Here is a 27,853-nt window from a genome sequence, read left to right as displayed (position 1 = left end):
AAGAAATTTACTAATTAATTTTAAAATATTCATGCTAATAATTAGTAGTCAATTGTCAACGGTGCGGATCCTAGAGCGATACGATTTGGAAGTTCGGTCGGGGGCCCACCTCGACCGTCCTGGCAACCGCCATTCGCATCCAAGCGTCGTAAACTAAAACGGTATCGGCCGCCACCTGTTTCTCTCGTCGAAGCCATCCGCAGCTTTGCAAAACGGCAACCGCCTTCGTTTTCCCTCTCTCTCTCCGTTCCAGATCCATTTATAATCCATCCCATCCTCCATTGGTCGCCGCAATGCTTTGCTTTCGCCTTCTTTGTAATATTGAAACGTAGTAGCAACAATTGGGAGCCGCCTCACCTGATGGGGAAGGACAACGATGCCAAGGCCCGACGGAGATTGGTCTGGGCGGGCGCCGTGGCCCTAATTGCCGCTGCAGTCTCGATCGCCTCGTTCTCCTCATTCTCCTCCTCCGCAAACAAACCCAGCGACTGGCCCCTAGTGAGTCACCTGATTTTCGAGTCTTTTTTTTCCCTGTTGCGGGATTGGTGGTGGTATTGATTTATTTGGGCGTTAATTTGGGTGAGGTTGTACTATGGTAGGGGCCGGGGAACTACACGGGCTTGGTGGAGGGCTGCCGCTGCGACTACGAGACGACGGATTCTGTAAATGAGCTGGTGTTGCATCCATTGCTCCAGGAGCTTGTCAAAACTCCTTTTTTCCGTTATTTCAAGGTACAATATTGGAATTAGTCTGATCCTTGTTGCTCTCCCGGTTTTTTCCCCTTTTTTCTGAAAAAAAAAATGGAAAATTGATGAACATTGTTTGTTGAACCTTAACCTAGTGAGATTTCACCATTTCTTATTTGTGTTCTTCCTTTTATCATCTTCCTACCTTTATTTATGTTATTGGACTCTTTATGCATGTGTAAATGGCATGTTAAATTTGTCATTCTAGAGTAATCATTTTATTAGAGTATGTTAAGTACTGTTGTGTAAACTACATTCACGTACAGAAAAAGAATACAATCTCAGAAGATGAAGTCTTCTTGTAATGAACCATAGCTTGTTAGGGAAGCCACTAGTATGGCTTGGTGACCCTAAGGTTGGATCTATGACAGTTGGCTCTAGCCAGACCTAACTGTGTATTGCATGACATCTTATAATGATTTTGGACTCCTGAATTATTGATTCCCAATTAAAAAGTTGAGCCTCCAGGGTGACTGCTTTATGTTGATATAACCCCTTAAGGATGAGGAGTTCTTTTAGGCTTGGTGGCCAAAATGATCGCTTTGGTCAATAGAAATATTTTGAGTTGACTGTCTTTGATGGAGAGAAAGGTTATCATACTTTGATTGACAATTATGATTAGGGTTACCTTTATGTTACATGATAGTATGTTTTATATCATTATGTTGTGTTACAGCTTGTAGCATATGCATAGATTTCCTCTTTACATTGTTTTGTTGTTTTTGGATGGCCATCGAAGGAGGTTTTTTTACCGGTTTTACTAATAATTTTTCTTTCTTTTAACCTTATTCTAGAAGTATTGAGTCGTGAGTCAATTTAGTTGAGTCGTGAGTCAATTCTGAAGCGCTTGTCCAAGCCTAATCTATCATTCAATTTTTTAAATTTTATATGTGCACGCACACTTATCGTTGCACAAATAAAATCAATCAAGTCACTGGAGAATACCCTTCTTTAGAACCTTTATATGGAGATTGCTATGCCTTGCCAAGTTTCTCGTCAACTTTGACTAATCGGGACTTCATCTTGCTAGACATTTAATCACCCTAGATTTGTCGAGACTTCCTTTTGGTAGACATTCAATTATTCTTGATTTATTAGGACTTCCATTTGCTAGACATCCAATCGCCCTTGATTTGTTGGGTTGGGACTTCCTCTTGCTATGTGACTTGCTCCTATATACATTTGTCATAAGTTTATCAAATGCATTTCCTAACCTAACCTTTTTCCTAACATCAAAATCGATTGCACCAACAATTTATCCTTTTTGATGTTTGGCAACCAAGTTAATTTAGATCATGAAAATAAAGATATGAATGAAAACAATATGAACATGATGGATATAAGCATGAATGACCAATATGATTATGATAGGATATGATAGGTAGTGAGATGTACTATTGATAGGCAATGTAGTGACATAGTGTGGTATAGCTCCCCTTAAGTTGTAGTATTTAATCTCCCCCTTAATATGCCAATTTAACTATTCTATCCCTCAATTTATTCTCTCTTTTTAACCATTCTCTTTAACTTAACTAATACTATTCTTCCCTTTGTCGTACATCGAAAATTACTCTAATATAGAGGGAATTAATAATGTATATAATATTTAAGTTTATTTTGTATCTCTGGATGGTAGTCCACTGATTGCACACTTTTAGTTGATTGGACTGCATGCATTTTATTGGTTTTTGATACTATCGATTGGTGTTTTTCAAATGGGTTTTTAATCAAATTTTAGAAAATTCTATAAATTTTAAAAATTCATAAAATTTTGCATACATATTTGTCTTCATTATGTATCCATAAAAAATAGGTTTTAATATAATTTTTAAATTTTTAGGGATTTTGGTACAATGTTTCAAATGGGTCAAAATTTAGTGATATGGCTTGAATTATATATCATTGTTCTATCTCGAGTAATGTATTGTTGCTATTTTATCACATGACACCTCATAATGATTTTCGCCTCATAACAGGTATTGTGGACACCTATTTGAAGAGTTCAGCCTCTGAAGTGACTGAATTTATGCAAATATAATCTTTTAGGGATGAGAGAGTTTTTCTAGGTCTAACAGCTAATATGACCGTTTTGGTCGATAGAAATTTTTTGAGTCAAGCCTCTTAGATCGAGAGAGGTCTAATCCATGATTATGATTAAGGTTCCCTTTATGTTCCATGATTTTGTATCATATTGTTTTGTGTTGGGGCTCGTAACATATGTGTAGCTTTCCTCTTACATTGCTTTTTTTTTTTTGGTTGGCTTTCTTGCTTGGAAGTTTTCTTTCTTTCGACCTTTAATCAACCAAAGGCTTCTAGAGAATTTGAGCTATTGCATTAACCGTGCTACTAGTTTTATGTGATAACCACATTTGGATCAGAGTTAAATTGTTTTACAGATCCTCCATTCAGTTTACTTTTATTCTTCCACTCTCTTATTATTTTGATACTTGTATTTATGAAATTAAACTATTATAAAAACTTGCTTAGCCTAACATGCACTTTATTATTTTTTCAAGAGGAGTTATTTTCATGGTAATGCTTCTATATCCTTTGAGTGTGTATGCAATTGTGTTATGAGCTTTAGCTTATGACTCAGTGCATAAAATCTGACTAGCACAAGGGATATGCTGGTGGAATTGTCCTATTGTGGATGTGGGCTATTCCTAGCCATGGGAAAGGGCTCACTCAGGTCATGACAATTTCTGTGCCAGTCTAAGAGAGTAGGAGTAGTTTGTGTGATGTACATTTTTGATGCTCCATGTGTCATTAAAAAAAGATTAAGTTGTTAATTATAAGGTTATTCAATAATTTGGTATCAAGAAGATTTGGGAAGGACAATCACAAAAGACGACCCATTGTTTTTTTTATTTTCCAAACAGAAGTGGGGTCTTTAACCTCATTCGTGATCTCTAGCATGGATGGTGTCCTATTTTGTGGTATTTTGTTGCATACCAAGAACTTGTTATGCAGCTTCTACTTTTGCTTATTAAATAATGGAATTTCATCTTTCTACTTAATTGTCTTGTTTCTTCAATAATTTGGTTATAGTTGCTATGATAGGTTAAATTGTGGTGTGATTGCCCATTCTGGCCTGATGATGGGATGTGCCATCTGCGAGATTGTTCTGTCTGTGAGTGTCCAGAAAGTGAATTTCCAGAGCCATTTAAGAAATCATCCGGAGTACGCTCTGTTGATGAGGCAATTTGCCAGGAGGGAAAAGAACATGCTGCTGTGGATAAAACCCTTGATGATAAAGTTTTCAAGGAGTGGATTGAGATTGATAATCCCTGGACGTATGATGATGAAACTGATAATTGTATGACAATGAAACTGATAATTGTACTCTTCAACCTTGATTTAGCATTAGTTTCTCTTTTAGATTTTGATGGTACGTTTTATTTTTATGCAGTTGAAATGACATATGTCAATCTCCAACTAAACCCTGAGAGATACACTGGCTATACAGGCGCATCAGCTCAAAGGATATGGACATCTGTTTACAAGGATAATTGTCCAAAATGTTAGTTGTCTTTGCTTTCTTTATTCATTTCCTTCTGAAGTTTTTGATATGCTATACTACCATGGCTATATGTGCTATTAGTATCTCTTGTTATTGTATTCTAACAATACATGTTTGACATTGTTTATATCGTAGCCTAGGGGACAACCAATAATTTTACTTATTTAAGTTTCTGAAAAGCATCATAATTTTGAATATTTAAGTTTTTGAAAATCATCATGATTTCAATCGTTATTGTATGTATATAACTTTGTGCATTTGTAGTAACAACATGATGACTTTTTGTGTTGCTTGTTCAATTAATTCCTGGATTACTTTTTTCAATCTATACCTTATATTCATTTTCACACAAATATTTTCTACAGAAGATGTTTTACATGAGATAATTTTTTTGAGGAAAATACTTTATTTTTATTTTGTCATGCATGCTAAAATGATTTGGGGATCACCAATTTTGTTCATTTATGCATATGAAAATGAGAACTATGTTCCATGATTGTTTGAGAAGTGGATACTCAATACGTGGGCCGCCAAGCATGGCCCAACATGCGAGAAGACTTAAGTACATCCCTTTTTAAAATATGTTCAACTGCAATTTATCTGTAATCTTAATATTTCATTAATTCATTCAAAACGTGTGGTAGCTTTTAGTAATTCTAATATTTTAGATCATATACATTTATTTGTAGTACAACCATGTCCATGAATGTGCAATCAACTATAGGAAAAAACACGCAGTTCAACGTGAGTACTGATTGTAGATTCTATATGCTTATATTTACTAATAATATGTGTTTTTTTTTATTTCTAATTATTTTGTTTTTGTCATATTAAAATTTACCTTTAATTTTCTGCATCTTAACTAATTCATATATCTTAATCTTACTAAGATTAGAGAAATGAATTCTTGAAAATGTTAGAGGATGCATTATCAGCCTCATGGATACTGAGTCATGTTTGGTTCTTCAGAGTATTTTCAAATTATTTTGATATGCATAACCAAACACAGAAAAACAAACAAAGCCAGTATTTCAATTGACAAACTGGGACCACAATGTTATCTTATATGTTTCTTATGTCCATCTTTTTTCAGATCCTGATGAAGAACTGTGTGATGAGAAGACAGTGATGTACAAATTGATCTCTGGGTTGCATTCTTCAATTTCAGTTCATATAGCTTCCGATTATCTCCTAGATGTATCTACCAATTTGGTATGTTCCTAAACAGCTACAACTTGACCTCAATCTTCCATTACAAGTCTTGTGCTTTTATTTGGTAATAAATTTCTTGTCTGATTTCCTCTATATATCCAGTGGGGGCCAAATGTTGAGTTGTTTTATGATCGAATATGGAAACATCCAGATCGTGTCAGAAATTTGTATTTCATCTTTCTATTTGTGATGAGAGCAGTGACAAAGGTAAGTAATCTAATTTTGTTGTTTTTTAATTCAATGCTCTATCTTTAAAATTTTTGGGCAATGTTGTAGTTATGAAATTTAAGGAAAACTGAAATATCCTTGCTTCTTCGGTATTTCTTCATTAATACCAATGAATCTCGATCTTTGATAGGAAGAACATATGAAATGTGAAACAATATTTTAAAAAATATAAAAGGCAATATTTTTTCTGTTTGGGTTGGTCTCCATATCAAGAGGCTTGAGCCATCAAAAATTCAGGTGGGTGCATCCTGTCTATTTCTGTAACAATGTTTCTGGAATTTGAGTTCATTTAATGCCATTGTGATACATAGCACAGATCCACTCTACTAGATGGACGTGATTTTTGCAGATTGGTAGAATTATTATACCATAGTTGGCATATAAGAGGGTTACTTCTCTTTTTATATATAGGGGCATTGTAATCTAAGACAATTCAAAGTTTTCCTTGATGATAATTAAAATTTATTAGCAGGAATGTTGCTGTTCATTTTTGGTGGTGTTAGAATTTTGTTTCTCATAGCTTGTGTTTTGCTGCTGTGTGATATGGCTCCATCCTGGTTAGGATGATTGAATCCTTCTATAAATTGGTTCTAGTTGACTTTATTTAAGTTAAGACTGTCTGCTGATTCAAAATCTCATTTTTTTAGCTGAAAGTGTTGGTGATCCTCATGAAAATGTTGGCTCAAAATCTTATTTCATCTGCAGTTTGGCAATGAGATGCAGATGCATTCCTAATAATGATAGATTCAGTACTTCCTTTTTCAAAATGCCTCTCAGAATTTTACGATGATCAAGATGTGTTTGAAAACTACTGTCATCTCCCCTCCTCCAACCACTAACACCATTAAGTCAATGGAATGATGATGACAGTTTTCAACTCTAATAAAATGATACATGTTTGCCACATCATCTCTCCGTCAAGTAATGTAATGATGTTAATGGTTGAGGGCTAAAATAACAAGAGTTTTCAAACTTTTGAAGGATTTTAATGATCTTGAAACTGAGGGGGGGGGGGGGGTCATTTTGAAAAATAGATAAACCTTAGGGGGTTTGAAATTGCCCAACCAAATAATTAGTTAAACATTTGTTTGACTGCAAATATTGTAGCCATTCTTCAATATGTTTGAGCTAGGCTATGCTTCTGTTGGTCCTGCATCCCTCATTGTGCTGCTAAACTGATGAACTGATTTAACCTTAAGATCCCTTCTTTGGCTGTAACTGTGGCGAAGTATTGAAGCCTGTATTTAAATATGAGAAAGCTTCCCATTGTTTGTTTCTTTTATTATACTACTAATCTAGTGCACATTAGGATTAAGGGTGGATTCTGTTAAATGTGCAAGAATAATTTTTGATGTCTTTTTTGAGTAAAACTTGTAATTGTAGTTCTAAGAAATTGAATTAGCCTATTTACTAAATACCAAATGAACCTCCTAAGGTAGTGGGACAAAAATCGAAAGGTCCCCTTCATTTTTAAAATTTCCACTAGTGTGCCTCTATTTAGATTATTGGCAATGGGGCCCCATCACCACTAATATCTCGCATGAAACCCTACTCTACTTTGATTTATTGACAAGTGAATATGCTATTGAAACTGTTCATTTTTATCAATTTAGGGAAAGATAATCTTAATTCTGACGAAAAATGCAGGGACATGTTTATAATCTAAATTGTTGACTATGCACAAGCGGAGTTATGAATGTTGCTGCCTTAAATTAATAAAAGTGAATTATTTCATTCGAATTATTCACTATTATTAGGTTGAAAGTTTCTAATGTAAATTGCAAGCATTCTTGTCCAATCACGTTTGGTGTCAATATTCTCTTTTAGTAGGTCTAGAGTACATTTATAGGAGAAATTATAAGTTTTCGTTCTTTAATTTAATAAAAGTGAACAACTTTATCGAAACTGTCGACAAAAATGACCTGCAAATTATAATAACCATATTAAAGGTGATGGGATTCCCTTTTACAATAATCCCATTCAAAGATTGTTAGAGGCACCTTTTTTAGCTTTGGTCAATTTTTTATTGTTGCCTTGATTCACTGAATGCAAAAACATAAAGTTTTGATTTCAATTCTTCTATGATGTTGCAAAGTATCTGAACTAAGTTTTATGTTCCCTTTGTTATTTATTTTACTCCTATTAACATTCTCCTAATTGATTTGCTTCAGGCTGCAGATTATCTGGAGCAGGCAGAATACAACACTGGCAATCCAATAGAGGATTTGAAAACGCAATCATTGGTGAGACAGCTTGTCTACAATCCAAAAATTCATTCTTCTTGCCCTTTGCCTTTCGATGAAGCTAAGCTTTGGCAAGGCACAAATGGGCCTGAGCTAAAGGAGCAGGTTATGAAGCAATTCAGGAATATCAGGTTTGTATTAGTGTATATGACATGCTTAGTGGCAGGAATATATTTCGACTAACCAAAGATAATTGCATGTTCAGTGCTATTATGAACTGTGTCGCATGCGAGAAATGCCGCTTGTGGGGAAAACTTCAAGTCAATGGTCTAGCAACAGCTTTGAAAGTTCTATTCTCTGTCAATGGAAATAAGCCCACTCAGCATGTATGCTAGTCTCTCTTTTTTTTTTTTTTTACATAAATCAAAATATGACCACCTTCAGATTCTCTTCATGTTTTCTTATGGAAAATTTAGATTTTGCATTTAACATGTCAGTTTTCATAGATTTTTATCTTACATGTGTGGTTACTTTTTTCAGAATATCCATTGATCAACAACTGTTACATGCAAGAAATCTTTCGAGAACAAATTGCATATAATAGTGATATGATATGAGCCACATATATTTGATCTGAACTCTACAAAGATTTACAGGTTTATGGTTACTTTCATAATGTAACACAATCTCTGGATTTTCAGCTGCAGCTGCAAAGAAATGAAGTCATTGCACTATTTAACCTTCTAAATCGACTCTCAGAGTCCTTAAAGTTTGTTCATGACATGGGAGCTTCCATGGAGAAGATGGAAAGACAAGGCACTTCCTCTGGAGGCAAAACTACATGGTCGCAATGAGCATGGCCTCTCATACTTTAAAAGTTCTACTTGATTCAACATGATGGTTCAGGAAGAAGAACCAGTACATAAACACTTCAAGTTGTTTTAGTAGTGATTTAGAATCATCTTAGCTTTTTATGATCTTGATATCATGACAGAATTTGAAGAACAGCTTTATCTGGTTTCACAGCTCAATTTATTGATCCATGTTTCTGGAATTGGAGCACAAGTAGAAATAGGTGTTGGATGTGACTCTTTAAATAAATATGACAAAGATTGATAGTTTCTTTACGAATACAAGTGAGATGACAGAGTTGATTTTCATACGTCATGAACGAGTATATTGTTACTATTTTGTTGGGAATAAACATTTTTCCTGTGGATTTTATGTGAGAAACAAGTTCTTAGCTTTACATGGCGAACAATATTTAGATGAAAAAAATCAGGAATGTTAGAGAGGATAATATCTGGCTAAGTGGTAATATTACTATTCTTAATTGACACACTTGATCTCATGTTAAGGCATTGGCCTCTGTATTTTTTTATCAAGATAATATGTGAGATTTATATTCATATGGAAAATTTAGTATGCTTATGTTTGTTCTTGATTGGATTTGGCACCAAAAATAATGCATTTAATTAAGCTGTTTTTAGCAAACAATTCGAGTGAGCTTTTTTGTTTTGGCCATGTGAAATGGAAGAACAATGTAAATACAGGATAATGTAACAAGATATTGGTTTTCGGTTATCTACCCAACAATTTTATAAAGAACTAAGTTTACATAATAAGTTGCCATTCAGTAGCTCAGCAAGAAACCAAGAATTTATTTTATAAATATATTATTGTAAAATTAAATTTTCAAATAAATAAAAAATTAATATCTAAAATAAGATGAATAAAAAAAATACACATCCTTAATTTTGTTTAAATAATTTATGATCGGACGAAGATGCAAGTTTGTATAAAGCTTAACTCGAGTATATACTATAATAACAATCAAATGTTTATTCTATTAGATGAGGTTGGTTATATAGATTTTGTTTTGTTATTAGACTTTTATATTATTCATATCTATTTTATTATCATAATGTGAGAAAGATAGATTAAAATACATGTTAATTTAATATTTCAACTTATTTAAATACAACTTTAATTTTTAAATTAGAAAATATACTAATTTACTGAGAGAGTTTTGAACATTTGCTTTCAAATATTGATTTTGTTATAGGTATTGTGGAATTATCATTATTCTCGTCACACCACATGAGTTCAAGGAAGGTATATTATTCTCGCTATACAATAAACTCAGATATTTTCTTTCTCATCGAAAAGGACAACCAAAATAGAATATTTAATAGTCAAAGTGTAAAAAATAAAATAAAATACATCAATTTTTTCACATCCAAAAAAAAGAAAAATAATGAAAAAACATTGCTAAATAGAGTTATTGAAGTAATTATTTCTTATACTTAAAATGAAGATTTAAAAAGAGAAGTCGACAACTTATTAGAGTTAAATTTTTCTTAGTAAAGGAGGATAATACAAATAAGGAAAAAAAATAATACAGACAAAAAAATAAATATTACGAGAACAAAATAAATTGAAGCAAAAATTTAGATTGTTCATCCGTGATAAAAGGAAAGAAATTGATAAGAGATTGAAAAGAGATTATTGCTTTTTATGCTTCATCCGCTTCTAGTTCCTAGATGGTTCATATTCAACAATTCAATTTTGGTGCTCCATCACTAAACTATTTGATTTATCAAAACTTGATATTTTTTAATCAGACACATATATGTTACGATTTCAATGATCTACATGGTAGGTTAATTGATTTTAAAAGTTCATTGTAAATTTATTAACATAACACAATAGATTTAGCAAAAATACTAAATTGAACAAAATGCAACAATTGATCTTTCTAAGTCGTGCTCGACTAATAACTACAATATCCTTGCTACTCTATAATACTCATTTCAGTATACGATATAAGATGAAGGTAAAGGAATCACCCGTAGACAGGTACAGTCTCTTTAGTGGCGCATGAGAATACAATAAATAAATGAGGAAGAGGAGAGCAATTGTTAGCATTAGATGAAGATATAGGTTTCAGATTCCTGTGTTCCTGCTAGAGACTAGAGATTTCTTCAAGTCACGGTAAATGAGCTTGTTGCCAAATTCAATATATTTTACACACCAGAAGTTCATGAAAGACACTATAAAGGAAGGGATATAGTATAGTTCATGAAAGCTAATTATTGTTATTTCCATCCAACGCTAAATTATATGTACAAGATCAACTCCTGCCAATTTTTACAATAGTGTGGCGCCAAGGCAAGCACCATAGAGCTACATGGCAAGTCTATACATCGATACTCGAATGAGAAATGGTATTGTCTGATGATTTTATTGTCAGAGTTCAGGTCATGAAATATCTTGCTAGCTACTTACAGAAGCATGGCATACACAACCATAAACCATTATACTCTAACGGTGCATGTGACAGCAGTTTTAAAGTCAATCAGGTGGTGAAAAATAGTGTGGTTAAAAGGTGGGCTCGTTGTCAGGAATCTCCATTTCTTCCTTTGAGGATTGTAGATTTGGATCTCTAAGGTCAATCTTCTCTTAGTCACTCTCCGTGTATCTGATGGATCTAAGCTTTGGATTGAGGTCGTAAGAACATATATCTCCCCATTCATCGCTACAAAGCCACATGAGCCATTATCAGGAATCTTTCTTCGCAAGCAAGATTCCTTAATCCATCGGTTTAAAACAAAGTCATATCTGCAATTCAAAATCTTTCGAGGTGATTCTAGCAAAATATGATGCAGTATGTAAATAAATAGGAAAGAGTCCTAGAATTTAGTAACATATCATCTCTCCTGCAAAATGGAGACATTTACCTTAGATGCAATATGGAAAATCTACAATTTTAAGTTAAAGCTGGAGCATTTGATAATATCACTGTTTTTTCCCTGTAGCAGCTACGTGCTAAGCGATTGCACTAAGAGCAAAGGATAGAATTGATGTAATAATAACACTCCAATTAATCAAGCAAACAATCACAACACATCTACCTCGAATGGAATTTATCCATGAAACCTAAAATTCAAACCATTTGCCGAAGACAGCAGCTGCGAGACATAGCACTGGATTTTGTTGATACCACCCAACTGAATACAAGTGAATGCTACTCATTGAATAGTGCATTTTCAACTTCAGCCAATCCCCTCCAAAAGAAATATCAAGCACAGCAAATCACAAAAGTTGCTTTAATTTCTCTATCAATATAGAAAAGGTCATCCATGTTTTGATTTTGTTACCTATAGAATTCAACCTAAATTCTACTATTATACTATTATGTATGATGTTTCTAACACTAGAATACAATTGATGATGCTTAATATTGATATGAGATAATGTAGTTCAAAGAGCTACAGATTGAAGGAAAATAGTAGTGTAACATGCACGATTACTGAAAAAATAAAAATAAAAAACACTTCACAATCAATAGCTCTTTTGAAATAGCGCACAAACATCTAAAATCGGAAGTTCTCATCTGGAGATAGGAATCTAAACGTCCTTGAATGCTCTACCTAAGTGAATCAATGAACACAGCAGCAAATGGTGCTTGTTCACAGTAGTGTACTTATTGACAATTAGAATTGCAGGTTACACTTCTTGTCACTCAATTATATAATAAGAAATTAATTGATTATTAATTTATTAGAGGCACTTTAAGTGTTGTAATATAGATGTTTTTTTTTCAGTGACTATAATGACTCTGTTTTGGCAGTCAATCGCTATTTGATGACTGTGTAATAGTATATCGCAGCCAATGCCATTTTCAAGTTCAACTGGCAAATAGAGGTTTGCATTAGAAATGTTATGGACAATGATCTTAATGTATTTTTGGTGTAAGACAGCATTTATTAGTAAAGTAAACTTGTTTAGTTCAATGGCAAGATCTACAAAACTACTCTTAACTAATTGGGATGTAACACTTATTGTAAAAGACATCTAGTTCAAACTCATGGAATTTATTCTACATGATGACAGGCACGGTCTTCTTTGGTATTTCTTGCAATATAGATAGTTAATTATTAGGACTAGTTATTGGTTGTAACCTAGATGGTGTATTTACCGTATCTAGTGGATTTACTGCATAATTTTCTATTTGAAAGAAGTTTTGTTTAATGCCTAAACAAGGATGAAATATGCATATGTAATGAAGAAAGCTTTATGCTGTTGTTCTGAATTCTCTGGATTTCTCTCAATTCCCAAATTTTTCCATATCTCCACTCTCTCCTTTATTAGTAGGTAGAGCACAAACATGTTAAACCTTCCTCTATTTCCCGCTTCTCCCTTTTTCCTCTTGACCACTCCAGTTGATGAAACAAAGGATGAGGACGTAACAGGATTAACTTGATTAGTGTGATTCAGATGCCCATAAGTTAGACAGCACATCTAACTGATAATCTAGGGGCCTGGAATAGATGTTTGCTTCAAAGTGAGTTCAATTCTACCTCAGTTTTAATACCAATGTAAGTTGTCCAGAATGATATCGTTTAGACACCAATACATGTTGAGACTGCATACATCGACACCAACCTAGGTCTTAGTGAGTGATCTAGAATTAAACTTGGACCTAATTGGCTTCATTTAAGGTCTAATAGATCTCTAACAAGTGGAATCAATATTACATGGTGTTTTAGGTTCAATCAAGTGGACCTAAGGTTAAATTTTGACCTAGTTGACTCCAGATAATGCCCAACTGAATCTCTAATAAATGCAATATGTACATGCGGTGTAGAGGTTCAATATTGGTTCAATTTAGACCAAGTAGACCCAAAAACAAGCTGAGCCAAGTTGTTAAATAAGCATACACAAGACCAATTTGGTAAAAAAATATAGGCATATAATTATGTCAATTAATTAATACTTGTTTGGTTAGGGATTCTTGAGCTCCTCACCCAAACTCTATTGGATCATATGTCGTGGCTAAAGGGAGGGGTGAATAGGTGCATATCATTTATCATTCAATCATGCTCGTTTCTACAATTTATTAGTTGCACAACGGAAATATAAAAAATACATTTGAACAAAAGCACACAAAAACACAAACCAATTTATGTGGTGTGAACCCATGCAACCTCAAGCGCATATCATTTGTCATTCAATCATGCTCGTTTCTACAATTTATTAGTTGTACAACGGAAATATAAAATATAAACAAACATTCGAACAAAAATACATAAAAACACAAACCAATTAGGGGGTGTGAAACCCATGCAACCTCGGGTTCCTACTCTACGGCATATAATCCATCAGTGGATCATTCTGGAATCACCATTATATTTTCTACTTTTCAAAATCTTCTGGAGGTGAAGAAACCTCTTATAGTTACTATCTTACAACAAATAGAATACAAAATACAATCAAATGACAAAGATAATAAAAGAAATAAAAACAATACAAAAGATGATTCGTTTGTTTGCTTTTTGTTGTTGTGGATTACTCACAATCGTGCCCAGCAACAACATGTTCCCTAGAACAGATCACAAGCGTTATCTTCAAAAGCTCCTCAAAACTTGGTTGCATAAGCCTCTTGCTCAAATTTGGAAATTATCGAGTGTTATCTTCAAAAGCTCCTAGAAACCTACTTTTAAAAGCCTCCTGCTCGAATCTAGAAATTATTGATACTAATTTTACCATATCAATCGACTACTCGTTATCAGTCGACTCACAACTGTTCCTCTATTTCATCTAAACTGGGACATGTTCATCCACTAACTAGTTCATCAATGGACTGGCTTCTTACCATCAATCGATTCAACTGTGACACATCATCTGTTTTACCTAAATTTGGACCTATTTATCAATCAGTTAAGGTAGTTCACCAACACTAGACTGAATCTGAGTCTAAGGCATGTCTTATTTGCTAACAGAATCTTTTACTAATTGCACTGTCACTGGATTCAACTTTCAATTCACATCAGTCGGCTACTTTAATTCCAAATCCAACAAAATCATAACTTTTGATTTTAGATTTTATCAATTGAATGCTCTACTTCAACAGTCGATTAGCACTCTTATTCCAGCCACACCAAAGCTGAATCTATATCGTGGCAAGAAAATCCATGTCTTTGGAATTTCCTCATTTGCCTAGTACATATCAATCTCTACCCAATATCTAATTAAGCTCAACCTATCACAACTTCCCACTTGTCTAGCCTTAAGTTAACCTTGACCTACTAAGATTTCCACTTACATCGAGTTAACTCCTCTAGACTTCAACCTTGCCTAGAATATTGCAAATGCTCAAGAATCTAGTAATATTCTTGAATGCCAACATCCTATGAGTTCTACTAGTTTATTCTCTAACTTCTGTCTGCTACTTATACGATGAAACAAATTATCATATTTAGCTGCATAGAAGCTTACATGTGTTAGTCAAAGGAAAAGTATGTATAGCATGGATAAGAAGAAAGGTCATAATAATATCAGCAAGCAAATATTTAGTAAAAAGGTTCACCTTCACACTTTTACAAACTTCAATTTGGCATTCAGCAGAAATGACTTGAATTTGGAACCTAAAAGTGATAGTAGTGCTTCACACGTCATCAAGAGTTCTTTGAAAGAAAGCATCATTGCTAACTATTCTCTAAGTAGCAGGATATTAAAAAGGAATTTACCATGTTTTTAATATCAGCATAAGTACCACCTAGGCACTTTCTCCTAGTGGGTAGGTGGGCCCTATTATGCAAACATTTTAAAAATCAACCAAGGTGAACCACCTAAGCAGGCCCAGTCAAGTCTAGTCAAAAAAAAAACATTTGTTTTTTTATAAGATTTTGTTTCACTCAAGAATAGAAATGAACAATAACTTTCCAATAACCCAGCCCGAGTGTCATTCTATTTTGATTGTTGTGGACTTATAATTAAAAATTATTGAATTTTTGTTGCGTTGGTGATCTTTTTTTTCTCGATTGCAATGTAAAATATGAAATGTCTTATATTGTTGTCTTTAATTCATGCTTACTAATTATCACTTGTTTATTTGTGATTGTAATCATATTTCAATTCACTAAAGATAAATTTATTATATGCATGTGTGTATAAAGCATTTTTAATTCTTTTTCTGTTCTAATATTATTTTAATATCAACCACAGCACCCCTACTATGTGCCGCTATGCAATGGATCAATCGCCTACTAATTATGACTACCTATTAATACCTTGAATGTTACATATCCACTCTCTCGTTCTAGGATCAAATTAGTGAAAACTTCATGCTCCTTAAATAAAGAACCAAAGTTGTGTATAGACCTACTTAGAAGCAAACTTCGTGCTTTGCCTAATTAGGATGTTACATTCCTTGAGTGTTACACATTGATTGCTAGAAAAGCTTCACTAAAGATCATAACTATTGATAGGATTTCTTTGTAGACCTAATTAGAAAACATGATATTTTAAGGTATTTTACCAAAGTGATTTTTCCAGTTCAACCTCCTCATCTTGTAACCAAGTTATATGAAGCTGAAGATGTATTTCACTTAGTTTCTAACTGGAAGATCATGAAGACCTTGATATTCTAATGGTTCAAGGAAGTTACATGATGCTAAAACATTGTGCATTGAGTGTTTGACTAACAAAGTTCATAATCTTATGCCATGATTAAGATTATCTAGAAACATAAAGTATGAGTTTTAAAAAGAAAATACAAAGACATATATCAAGTCATAAGAGAATAGATTAGGATGTTGTAGGTAGTGACATGTTGTCTTTGTGATACTGTTCTATTGTTATAATGAGTGTCAAAATAGGTTAGGGATAATTTTATATCCCAAGTGGGAGAACATCCTAGTTGGGGAGGACATCCAATTTCACAAGAAGGTATGCAGTTAAACATTATATTTAATGATGTTAACATGGCAGGAAGGTCTCTTGTCATTTCTCTCTTTTTTTTCAAGGAAAAATCAGGAAAGTCACATAAGAGAATGAGTCAAATTCGAAGTGAAATAAACACAGATAACAAAGATATGATTACTCAAAATGATAGTTTCCAAACTTCCAGCAATAAATTATTTAGTAATTTTAAGCACCTGCAATCTTGGAAATAGAATAGCTCCCCATGTTAGTATTATGAGTAAAATTTATGGGCATAAATCAAATTTCAGATAACAACACAACACTAATACTTCACCAAAATACTTAAGTTTTTCATTTAGGAAGATTAGAAGATTCAAACATATAAGCAATGTAGTTGAGTGGATGGGACATGAATACCGGAAAAGTGAAGCCTATATTTATTAAGATAACTCTCATTACCTTTGAATATTGCAGAACAGTGTTCCAACAGAAGAAACATGGAGATGTATTCCAAAAATGCATAAAAACCTAGCTAAAAATCAGTATCAGTTAATAAAAAAATCAAAAGGATTACCTGAATATCTCATTTGAATCGAGCATGAAAATATCCTTCCCCTGACCATCATCTCCATCAAGTGCCGTCACTGCCCCTAGCCGTCTCCTCTCCCCCTCCTCCCACATGTCCTCAACCTCCCTCCATCTCCCACTCTTCAGGCCCAGCACCACTGCGTCCTTGTGGTAAACATCTGCAGGAACAACGCCTGAGACCGTCCTATAGTCACCGTATCCTCCCATCACCCAAAATTCATCCTCCTCGCTATCAGGCCTTGCAATCACCAATCCAACGCACCCCGCCCTGTCCCTCGGAAGACCTTTATGCATACTCCACTGGCCCGACTCCACGTCGTAGCACTCTGCTGAGCTCATCCGGCTGCCTTCCAATGGGAACATCGAGTGACGCGAGCCGCCACCAGCGACGATGATCTTGCCCTCATCCTTCACGTCCCCAAGTCTGGACCCGCGCAAACTCGAGCAGGCGAAGCTACCACGGGGGAATATCATGTTGGCGAGGCGGTCCCACGAAAGAGGCGGCATGGAGGAGAGGTCCAGTCGGTAGGCGGCAGCAGAGGCGATCGGGTGACCGATGGGGTAGGAGCGAGCGTCGAACTGCGACCCGCCGAGGACGTAGAGGTGGTGGCCTAGAGCGACGGGCACAAAGTTGGAGAGGCCGTAGAGGTGATAGCTACAAGGTATGCACGGGAGGAGGACCCAGGCGGAGGCGGCGGGGTCGAAGAGGCAGGGCGGCGTGATTGAAGGGTCGGAAGGGAAGAGAGCTAGGAGATGGCGACAGGGGAGGCGGAGGCTGCGGCGGAGTGGGAGGATGGCGATGGGGGCGAGGAAGGCACGCCAAGACCGGGAGGTGGCTCGGAGGACGGACTGGTGGGAGTAGGGGAGGGAGGCGAGAATCACAGCGGCGATGTCGTCGGGGAGCCCAGGGATGAGCGTTTCTCCGTCAGTAGTGTTTGGGATTAGGGTTTTGGTGGCGACCGGAGAGGAAAACGCCATGGCGACGAGGAAGGAGGAAAAGGAAAAAGACGGGAGGAGATTTGTTCGTTGCGTGAGAATTGAGAACCGTAGTTCTGCCACGCTTTCGTTCGTCGCGGGTGCCTATTTACTTCTTCATTGCCAATTAATTCGTAATTTTTTTATTAATGTCTTCACCGACTTTGACCTTTATTTTTTTTTTTTAAAAAAAAAAGAGAAAGAGAAATGACAACGATGACCAGCTAAAAGTGCAGAAATCTAAGAAAAGCTAGATGAAAATGACCTAAATTAAATGGAAAAAAAATCAAAAAAATGCCTTTTATTAGAATAATCAAAGGATATTTCTTTTTAGTTAATGAAAAGACATTCCATCCCATTTTGAAGATGATCTCATCCATAAGATCAAATTTTAACTAAGTTTAGGTAATATTTTTTTTATATTATAGTTAATTATAGTTTTTTGATTTATTTTTTTAATAGCATAAATAATTATAGAACTGATCGTGTGAATTTTATTTATGATGACAGATCTATAACTTAATAATTATTATAATGAGCATGAAATCAATATGATACACTGTATATAAATGGGTCTCACATTCATGCAATGGAAATTTATAATTACTATAACCATAAAGTGCTTATCTAATTTGTAGTTTAGTTGTAGTCATGTTAATTTCATGTTATATTTTTTTATGTTACATATCATTTTTCTATTATAATATATGTACAGATGATTAATACCATATTACAATAATTGCGAACTATAATACATTTGGATCGCTATTGAGAGGGAATAATTCAAGTAAAAAAAATAAGATAATTTAGGTAATAAAAATAAAATGGAGTGTCAAAAAAAATCCTTTTGACAATTCAATAAAAGGGTTTTTTTTTTATTTGTATCTCAATTAAATTATAAACTTTTAGCTGTTAAAGGAACAGCTGGACTGACACGGAAAAAATATTTCAAATATTAAAGAACGGAATATTTTTTTTCATATTGATTTAATTTTTGCCCTTTCTTAATTTACCTTTAAATTACGCAGTCGATATTGAAATTGAGATTGAGAAAGAAGAGGTTGAGAAAGTCTCTTCTGCAAGTTGTCTTCCCCTTCGATTTTGCCTTCCCATCGAAGAAATTCATCGCCGCCGCCACCGCCACCGCCGGAACTCCCAAGATGCAGAAGACCTCCTCGCCCTATTCCTACGAACCGATTCCTACCTATCCCCCTCCATCCACCATCTCCTCACCCTCGGGTTCGACCACGGCGACGGAGGCTCGTCCACCACCGCCGCCGACCAGATCGCCACCCTTGACCACTCCAACCCCCGCCGAGCGCACTGCCCAACTGGTCTCCCGCTTCAAGGATCAGGGCAAGGCCCTGATCGCTTCGCAGCGCCCCTGGCCGCAGCTCGTCGACGTCACCGCCCTCTCCCGCCCTTTCAACGCCGGCGAGGCCCTCGTTCGCCTCCAGCGCAACGTCTCGTATTTCCGATCCAATTATATTCTCTTATCCCTTGCCGTCCTATCCGTCTCCCTTATTTGGCACCTCGGCTCGCTCTTCGCCTTCGTCGCCCTCCTCGCTGCCTGGTTTTTCCTCTACTTCTCCCGAGATCAACCGCTCGTTCTATTTGGCCGTACGATCGACGACGGAACCGTCCTCGGCGTCCTCTCCGTCGCCACGGTCTTTGCCCTCTTGTTCTCCGATGTGGGATCGACCGTATTCGGGGCAATCTTGGTCGCCTTGGCCCTAGTCTGTCTACACGCGGTGTTCAGGAAAACGGATGATCTGTTTCTGGATGAGACAGAGGCAACAAGCGGAGGATTGGTTGTGCCTTCCTTCGTGATTCCGGTGCAACAGCAGCAGCAGCAGCAACAGTCCTTTGTTAGGATTCTGTGATCACGCTTGAAGTGGGGCTTTCTTGGCTGTCGGTATGGCATGCATTTTGAATGTTTATGTGGATAATTAATGTTTTATATTTCTGTATGCCGCGATTGTTTATGTTGATTGTTTGGTTTGTGGTGATACATAATGCTCTGTAGCAGTACTCGAGCTGCTCATAGTGCATAGTTATCAGATCATGCCTTCTTATGAATCTGTTCATTTCTTTACCTGCAAATTTATTGTTGCAGATCATATTCTTTGTTTCTATAAATTTGTCGTGTATTTCCTGGTGCAAATGTATGGAATTTATATTGTTTACTTCCCCACTTTTTTTCTCATCAACATGATCTACTCTCATTTAGAAGATTGCTGCATGTCTTCGATTGATATCATGATTTCTGTTTGTGTTAGCTTGGTGGTGAACTTTGCATAGCTGATTCATAACTTATTGAAGCACGGTTGCATGTGTATGATAGAACAAACTACTATCTTATCATTGATTGATGTTGCTCAAGATTCATAATTCTCGTTTTGGAACTTTGGTGGTTGTTGCTGTTGACTGTATAGTGTTGAGCAACTTCAGTTTCGCACACCAGTGCTTCCTTGTAGCTACTAGAACTTGGAACCCTCTGTCTACTTGTATAGACAAAAATGATGTTTCCTACTGGAAGCTCATTGATACAAGATAAAAAAATTGTGTTTGTTACTCATATAGTCATATTATCACTTGATTGCCTTTCTATAAGATGGTGAGTATGCCCTTGATGATGGAGTATGTTTGATTTGTTAATGCTTCAAAATTAATCTCATGTTGATTGTGTGAACAACATAATATTTGTATGATCATCTTTAACTTGTGACTGGGGTAAGTCCTTATCAGTGATGATGGTGAAGTGATGGCAATTTGGTATCAAACATCAAATTAGTTTAGGAAAGGCTTCCTTCATGTAGAAGCTATCACTCTTATCTTTTTTCTTTTTTCCTATCATTAGTCTGCTTTCTTGTTTGTTTCTTGCTATTGTTTTTCTCATAATTTCATACATATTATCACATCATTTATAAAAATAAAAAATGATATCCAATTCTATCATCATTCATAAAAAATACAATCTAACATCATGTTTACTTGCATTATCAATTTTAGATTAATATGATAAGAGAAAGCACCGTAGCTGCAACCATTAGATATGTGTGATTTAGATTTCAAAATAACTCAAATGAGGAAATTAAAAAGAACAAACATTGAGTCTAGTAATGGAAGATAACAATTGACAAAATTTTACAAATCACTAGACACGAGTCCTTTAATATCTACTTTATTTGATCGTATTGAGAGAAAAATTGAATATAATTCTTTTTAAAAAAAAAAAAATCTGATGACTATCTGATTTATTTTTTAATTAATTATTATTATTTTTCTGATGACTATCTGATTTATTTTCGGCCTTTTAAGTTAGCCCAATTGAAAAAACCCTAAACTCTCCACAAAAGGGAATTGGAATATTAGTCGGCCCATTTGATCTCCAAACGCCAATATTGGTCACCGTCGGCTCTCGCTCTCCTCAGTGATCTCTCTTTTCGCTCTGTTTGGCGCTCTCTGCCCGGCAATGGAGAACCGCAGCTCCTCTTCCAAGGGCGACGAAGCCAACGAACGGTGGGGCGCGGCGCTCAATCGCACTCCTTCCCCTCACTCCCCGGAATCAGCCCCATCGCTGCCTGTCCACCTCGCCTCCCCTCCGCAATCAGTCGACTTACCGCAGCCGGAAGACGCGGAAGCACGCGAACCTAATCCCGACTTCGTCGAATCCTCGTCCCTGCAAGCCCCCATGTCAGAAACCCACTCCGTCGTCTTGGCCACCGCCGACGAACTGCCTCCCTCCACCTCCGCCTCCTCCTCCTCCGACGATGAAGCTTCTGCCCGGAAAAAGCAGCGGTCTTTGTCCTCCTTTGTTTCCCCCTCTCCGGTCTCCGCTCCTTCCACCGCCTCTCAGCTTCCTCCGCCGCCTTCTTCTGGCACCGCTGTGGCGAAGAAGCCTAAGAAGAAGGGCAGCAACGTGTGGACGAAATCCACCTCGCGAAAAGGCAAAAAGAAGGGGAAATCCGGCAATAACCACCACGGTTCTGCGGTGGAGGAAACTGTCGTGATGACCCCGATGCCGCGGTTTCCGGACAGGACTGATGACACTCCCGACTCCAAGATCTGCCTCTCGAGGGTGTACAAAGCGGAGAAGGTGGAGCTCAGCGACGACCGGCTGACGGCAGGCAGCACAAAGGGGTACCGCATGGTGAGGGCGACAAGGGGCGTGCAGGAGGGCGCCTGGTACTTCGAGATTAAAGTCGTTAGGCTTGGCGAGACGGGGCACACTAGACTTGGGTGGACGACGGATAAAGGGGACCTGCAGGCTCCGGTGGGTTACGACGGGAATAGCTTTGGGTATAGGGACATTGACGGCTGCAAGATACACAAGGCCCTGAGGGAGAGGTATGGAGAAGGGGGGTATTCTGAAGGGGATGTGATTGGTTTCTACATTAATCTTCCCAGTGGAGCTTCATATGCACCAAAGCCACCTCATTTAATCTGGTACAAGGGGCAGAGGTACTTCTACTCAGCTGATGGGAAAGATGACCCTCCCAAAGTCGTGCCAGGTTAGCTCCTCTCAAACACTAGGGTTCTTTACACTGAATGTTTAGCTTTACTTTTTTATTTTCTTGTATTTCGTTTTGCTAGTTTGATTACCTACTTTGGATGAAAGATTTGTAGAAGTGAAAGATAGGTTTTGTGTTTCAATTGACCAATTAGTTGTACTATGGTTTAGTTGTTTTTTTCACTGATTCCCACTTGTTCCAGTACATTATATTCTAGTGTTGATTTTGCTCTCGAACTTGTCGTCAAGTCTTATAAATGATTGCTGTCGAAGTGCTCCTTCCTAACCAAAAAGCTGTTTTTTTTTCCTTTCAACTTCTTGTATTCAGAATATTAGTGCTTCTCTCTGAGTTCAATTATGATGTTAGGCTTTTAGTTATTTGTTAATATCTTCCTAGATTATGTGCAGTTTTTTGAAAATTAAAAATTGTGTTAACTGAAAACTTATCTAATGCATGAGATACTAACCCTTTTTATAGATTGATAACATGTCTTGTTCTTTATAAAATAATAAGGGAGCGTTTGGTTTGGAAAATGTTTTCCATTTTCTGTTTTCCATTTTCTATTTCCAGTTTTCCATTTTCTGATCTAGTTTTCAGAAAACAGAAAATGTGTTTGGTATGATATACTGTTTTCTGTTTTCTAGAAAAGAAAATTAGAAAATGCATTTGGTTTAATAAATTAGAATTAACTGGTTTTATTAATTATATTTTTTTATTTTTTAATTAAAAATAAAGCCTATCCTAAACTAGGAATTAATTACCCTATTGACACAAATAAAAATATAAAAATCAAATTACAATTTATTTGCACTCGAATAAATTAGGAAATGGTGACTAATATTAAATACCTATTTCTACTAGAATTAATTAATTCCTTTTTTTTTGTCTTCTTCAAATTAATCAAATTAATTAATTGATCCCACCGTTTTTCTACTGGAATTAATTTATTTGCTCCTCTTGGGCGATTCTTGGGCAATTTGGGCGATTTTTCGGCGATCTTGCCAGCGGCGCCCCTCCTGCTCGAGCTCCGGCGGCGGTGCTGGCCGCCGTTGCATCCCCCAGCAGTGGCGCTGACCATTGCTGGGTATTTGGGCAGTTTTAGGACTGATTTCGAGAGATTACTGGGCGATTTCAGAAGGTTTTTGGGGGCTTCCTGCAGCGGCGTCGGGCTCTGTCAAATTTTCGTCCGCTGTTCGGGATCCGGAGCGGGGCGAGCGGCTTCACGCGATCAGGCCGCGGCGTCGGCCGCTGTGGGTGCGTTGCGCGCGGCGCTGCACGGGGTGCGGGAATCTCAACGCCTTCGCCTCCTCTATCTGCCGCCTAGGGCGGTTTCCGTGTTTTCGGACGAAAAAGACGAGGAGAAGTGGAAAGCGCCGCGTTTTCCCGTTTTCCATCTTGCGCTACAGATTTGGAAAACGACATTTTATCATTTTCTATTTTCCCTGTGTTTTCCTTTTCATTTTCCAGAAATAGAAAATGAAAATGCTAAACAAACAGGTTTTCCATTTTCATTTTCTGAAAAACAGAAAATGAGAATGGAAAACGGACATACCAAACGCCCCCTAAGCTTCCTAATAAAAACTCTAATAGACTTTTCTAAAAAAAAGACTTTTATGTAAATTAGTTACGCTGTCATATTCTAAAATTTGTTACAAAATCATCTTCTCCTACACTCTTCTTCAAGTTGGTGAATAAATATTTATTATTCTCGACTTAGATACAGTACTTTGGAACACTGAATTACTTAACCCTTTACTATATCCTGCAAGTTGTCAATGTGTAGGCATATAAGGGGTATAAATTAGCACGCTATGTGGTTTCCTTGATGATGTGGTTGTCAATTTCAATATGCTTTGTTTGATTATTTTGTACCGGTCTGTGAGATATGCTAATCGCAAATTTATTATCACAATAAAGTATAATTAGGTCGTCTCACTTGATCTTCAAGTCTTCTAAGATGATCTTTAACTAAAGAAGTTATACTTTGAGCCATTGCTCGGAATTCTATACTAGACCGCGCTACCATATGTTGTTTCTTGCTCCTCTGTGTCTTTTAAATATAATACCTTTTCCTAGTGTTCCTTTGAGATACTATAATACTTTGTGAATAGCCAAATTATTCTCATATTCTGGTAGGACTTCCATATAAATTTTTTTCTTTAGTTTAACATGCAAAAATGCACTCTTGATACTAAACTCATGCTTAGGATCTGGGTTGGTTTTTTGAATTTGTGTTAGTTTAGGAACAAGTATCTTCTTCCTCAAGTATGCCTTATTAAGTACATAGTTGGAATTTTCATGCATCCGTTTGGACATAGGTTTTGGCATGGATTTAAATGGTGATTTAGATAGTAGTAGTAAGAAATGCCTATCCGTATGTTCTACTATGAAATTCTCCCTTTTAAGATCAGATAAGGTGTGGTGAAGTTAAACGCTTGCTCAATGAAAATAATGTTTGCTGACACAAAGAACTTCTTTGATGGAGGATGATAATACTTGTACGCTTTCTAAGTTGTGGAATAACCCAAATATCCCAGTGACAATATTATTTATAGTGTATATGTTTGGAAAGAATGGTGAGACCATTTTCATTGGACTCTTGAACCCTAAGATTTTGAAAAGCAAACAATTTATAAGTGAATGAGTAAGTACGCTAATGAACAAGTACTTGAAAGCTTGCCAATGTTTCAATAAGAAATCTCAGCCTTTCGACCTTGTTGTAGCTGACATTTGTATATCAAAAACTTGTAGAAATAAATGAAGAGACAAGGACAAATTAGCAATGAAGGTTGAGTAATAGAAAAATTCAGCAACGAAGGTTGGTAAAAGAAATTCAGCTAGGAAAAGAAATTTTAATATGAAGGCTAGTAAAAGAATTCTATTTATAAAGATTGGTAATAGTGGAAAAAATAGTAATGAAGGCCTAGTTACTTCAAAAAATTTAGATATGAAGGTTGATAAAAGAAAATAAGAAAAAATCAATAAAAAAATGCTGAGCAGCAATGAAAAATCCAACTATGAAGGTCGGTAAAAGGAGAAATTAACTATGAAGGCTGAGCAAAAAGGAAAAATCCAGCTATAAAGGCTGGTAGAAGGAATCATAGCTAGTAAAGGGAAAAATCAAGAATAAAGGCGTTTGTCTATTTTAATATCAATTACTTAGACGTCCATCTACCACTTAGGCGTTTGTCCACTGCCTAGGCACTATTGATTGCTTATCATTTGAATCACTTTTTAATACCTAAGATATATCTCTTTATCCTATTAATATCTTATCAATATTTGGCTTGGCTTTGCTCAATAATAAATATTCATTTTAACTATTCTATTCTCTTAAATCTTGTTGTAAAACTATATTTTTTACATTCAAAATTTTCTACTGAGAAGTTTCGGTTTCAAAAGTCTTTATTCACAGTTAAATTTCAAATCTCATTTAATTATATTCTTAAGAATTTAAACAATTATCATATCAAAAAATATACATTAAGGAGACATTGTATGAGACATCATACATAATTAGTTATTTCATCTAGGACTACTGTGAAAAGATAGAGCTTTTGAGTAAATTCTTATATAAATCTATAATTATAAGAAAAATTATGTCACAGACACACACACACACACACACACACATAATATATATATATACTAGATATTTCTTTTCTCAAATTCACCATAATATTTGTCCAGGGCTATCATAAAAAAATGATAGTCTGGTGCACAAAGCTTCAATCAATGTGGAATCCCAAGGAATGGTCAATTGTATGCAACCTTATCGTGATTTGCAAGAGACTGTTCAAAGACTCGAGGTGATACGGTAATAATTTTACTGTTGCGCTAAGGCTCCCCTTAACATGGGCTATCATAAGCACTCTATAAATTAACAAAAAAAAGTTATTTTCTTTTCTCTATATTTTTTGTAGCAGTCTCATTAAATAAATAACACCCATATCCACAATTGATCTTCTAGAGATTAAATCATTTTCAGAAATAGTTGTCTCATTGCTTATTTTTCTATCTAAGAAATTTTGTCCCCAAACGTTCATGGTATGGTATGACTAATCAACTTGATATCTATATAATTTGAATAACATTGTGCATCACCTTTATTCTCATGTGTCGATATAACATCAATTTATTACATTTGATACTTATTTTCTAAAACTAACTTGCAACCAATAATTGGATATTCTAATGTTTTACATAAATCTTACTCCATTTTACTTACAACTTTTCCATTGTACCAAATTTAAAACAAACATTTTCTATTTCTCTAATTATTCTCTATTCAGAAATCACTGGCTTCTCTGTGCACCCTTTGATGATTTACTAATATACACAACTTTGCAGGGAGTGAAATATCATTCTTCAGGAATGGTGTGTGGCAGGGTGTAGCTTTCACTAACCTTTTTGGAGGCCGATATTACCCTGCCGCCTCAATGTACACACTTCCTAACCAGCCTAACTGTGAAGTTCATTTCAACTTTGGGCCAGACTTTGATATGTTCCCACAAGATTTTGGTGGCTGTGCAACTCCTCGACCAATGAGTGAGGTTGCTTACCATGGACTTGATTGCAAGGTTGAAGGTCCTGTTGAAAATGGCTTCTCAGAGAAAACAAGTTAACTGCTTTCTCTTTTTTTTTTCAGTTTTCACAAGATGTAAGTTTCATGATTTTGGAGATGTGTAGGTCTGATGTGTCGCTATTGCTGATTCAGAAGCTGAATACTTACCATCTTACTTCTAATTGCTTATTCTGTTTATTTTGTGGTTTGCATTCTTGTTCCTTCAATACTCATGCTACTTGATCCAGAATGATCAGCAAACATCATCTGTTCCAATAGTTTCAAGATTTTAACATCTGTTTCAGTCCAATGGTCGAATGATTCGGCCTATCAGCGCGGACTAGTTTTTGTACATAGAGTTCATATCCAAATTAAAACGTGTACTAAACAAGGGGTTTTTGCCCTTTTGAGAATCAAGATAAGTTAAGATTTACGATTTCCCTTTTCTTTTCAGCTGTTGTAATGGAACTATATAGATGGAATGTAACTCGGGATCAAAATGTGGTTTTTTTTTCTCTCATTAAAACAATATTTCAAGTTTCTTTCAGGCTTAGGCATAAGCTATCTTGTAATATCGTGTATTCTGTTTGTGTAATTGGTATTCAATCTGACTG

General features: G+C 35.9%; 4 protein-coding genes across 4 annotated transcripts; 3 read left to right on the top strand and 1 right to left on the bottom strand.

Annotated features, from left to right (window-relative positions):
• The first annotated feature begins 360 nt into the window (after nt 1-360).
• Nucleotides 361-9,093, top strand: LOC141820679 (endoplasmic reticulum oxidoreductin-1-like). The gene is made up of 9 exons (XM_074708041.1): nt 361-498; nt 600-731; nt 3,807-4,062; nt 4,156-4,266; nt 5,360-5,478; nt 5,581-5,685; nt 7,878-8,080; nt 8,155-8,275; nt 8,591-9,093. The coding sequence occupies exons 1-9, from the start codon at nt 361-363 to the stop codon at nt 8,741-8,743; spliced, it is 1,338 nt and encodes a 445-aa protein (XP_074564142.1). The 3' UTR covers nt 8,744-9,093.
• A 1,866-nt stretch (nt 9,094-10,959) lies between these two features.
• LOC141820703 (F-box/kelch-repeat protein OR23) lies at nt 10,960-18,225 on the bottom strand. Its single transcript, XM_074708072.1, has 2 exons — nt 17,173-18,225; nt 10,960-11,510 (listed from the first exon to the last, which is right to left on the bottom strand). Exons 1-2 carry the CDS (start codon nt 18,162-18,164, stop codon nt 11,207-11,209), a joined length of 1,296 nt encoding a protein of 431 aa, XP_074564173.1. The 5' UTR covers nt 18,165-18,225; the 3' UTR covers nt 10,960-11,206.
• Nucleotides 18,226-19,232: 1,007 nt separating this feature from the next.
• On the top strand, nt 19,233-20,264 carry LOC141820690 (PRA1 family protein F3-like). The gene has a single exon (XM_074708057.1). It carries the CDS (start codon nt 19,322-19,324, stop codon nt 20,042-20,044), a length of 723 nt encoding a protein of 240 aa, XP_074564158.1. The 5' UTR covers nt 19,233-19,321; the 3' UTR covers nt 20,045-20,264.
• A 1,365-nt stretch (nt 20,265-21,629) lies between these two features.
• On the top strand, nt 21,630-27,721 carry LOC141820692 (protein TRAUCO-like). The gene is made up of 2 exons (XM_074708059.1): nt 21,630-22,675; nt 27,026-27,721. Exons 1-2 carry the CDS (start codon nt 21,637-21,639, stop codon nt 27,298-27,300), a joined length of 1,314 nt encoding a protein of 437 aa, XP_074564160.1. The 5' UTR covers nt 21,630-21,636; the 3' UTR covers nt 27,301-27,721.
• Nucleotides 27,722-27,853: the final 132 nt, after the last annotated feature.

The sequence above is a fragment of the Curcuma longa genome, unplaced genomic scaffold (genome assembly GCF_044706935.1).
Source record: "Curcuma longa cultivar G26 ecotype Majalengka, Jawa Barat unplaced genomic scaffold, ITB_CL_G26_1.1 utg509_np1212_2302976_RagTag, whole genome shotgun sequence".
In the NCBI taxonomy this organism is placed as follows: Eukaryota; Viridiplantae; Streptophyta; class Magnoliopsida; order Zingiberales; family Zingiberaceae; genus Curcuma; species Curcuma longa.
The sequence above is the reverse complement of the archived record's forward strand: the minus strand, read 5'-3'. Positions and strand labels throughout refer to the sequence as shown.

Excerpts from the sequence above, each read along its gene's own strand:
- LOC141820679 (XM_074708041.1), top strand. The coding sequence starts at position 361 with ATGGGGAAGGACAACGATGCCAAGGCCCGACGGAGATTGGTCTGGGCG. Across the intron at positions 4,267-5,359 it reads CAAGGATAATTGTCCAAAAT|ATCCTGATGAAGAACTGTGT; the intron begins GTTAGTTGTCTT and ends ATCTTTTTTCAG. Across the intron at positions 8,276-8,590 it reads GAAATAAGCCCACTCAGCAT|CTGCAGCTGCAAAGAAATGA; the intron begins GTATGCTAGTCT and ends CTGGATTTTCAG.
- LOC141820703 (XM_074708072.1), bottom strand. The coding sequence starts at position 18,164 with ATGGCGTTTTCCTCTCCGGTCGCCACCAAAACCCTAATCCCAAACACT. Across the intron at positions 11,511-17,172 it reads GATTCAAATGAGATATTCAG|ATATGACTTTGTTTTAAACC; the intron begins GTAATCCTTTTG and ends TTTGAATTGCAG.
- LOC141820690 (XM_074708057.1), top strand. The coding sequence starts at position 19,322 with ATGCAGAAGACCTCCTCGCCCTATTCCTACGAACCGATTCCTACCTAT.
- LOC141820692 (XM_074708059.1), top strand. The coding sequence starts at position 21,637 with ATGGAGAACCGCAGCTCCTCTTCCAAGGGCGACGAAGCCAACGAACGG. Across the intron at positions 22,676-27,025 it reads CCCTCCCAAAGTCGTGCCAG|GGAGTGAAATATCATTCTTC; the intron begins GTTAGCTCCTCT and ends ACAACTTTGCAG.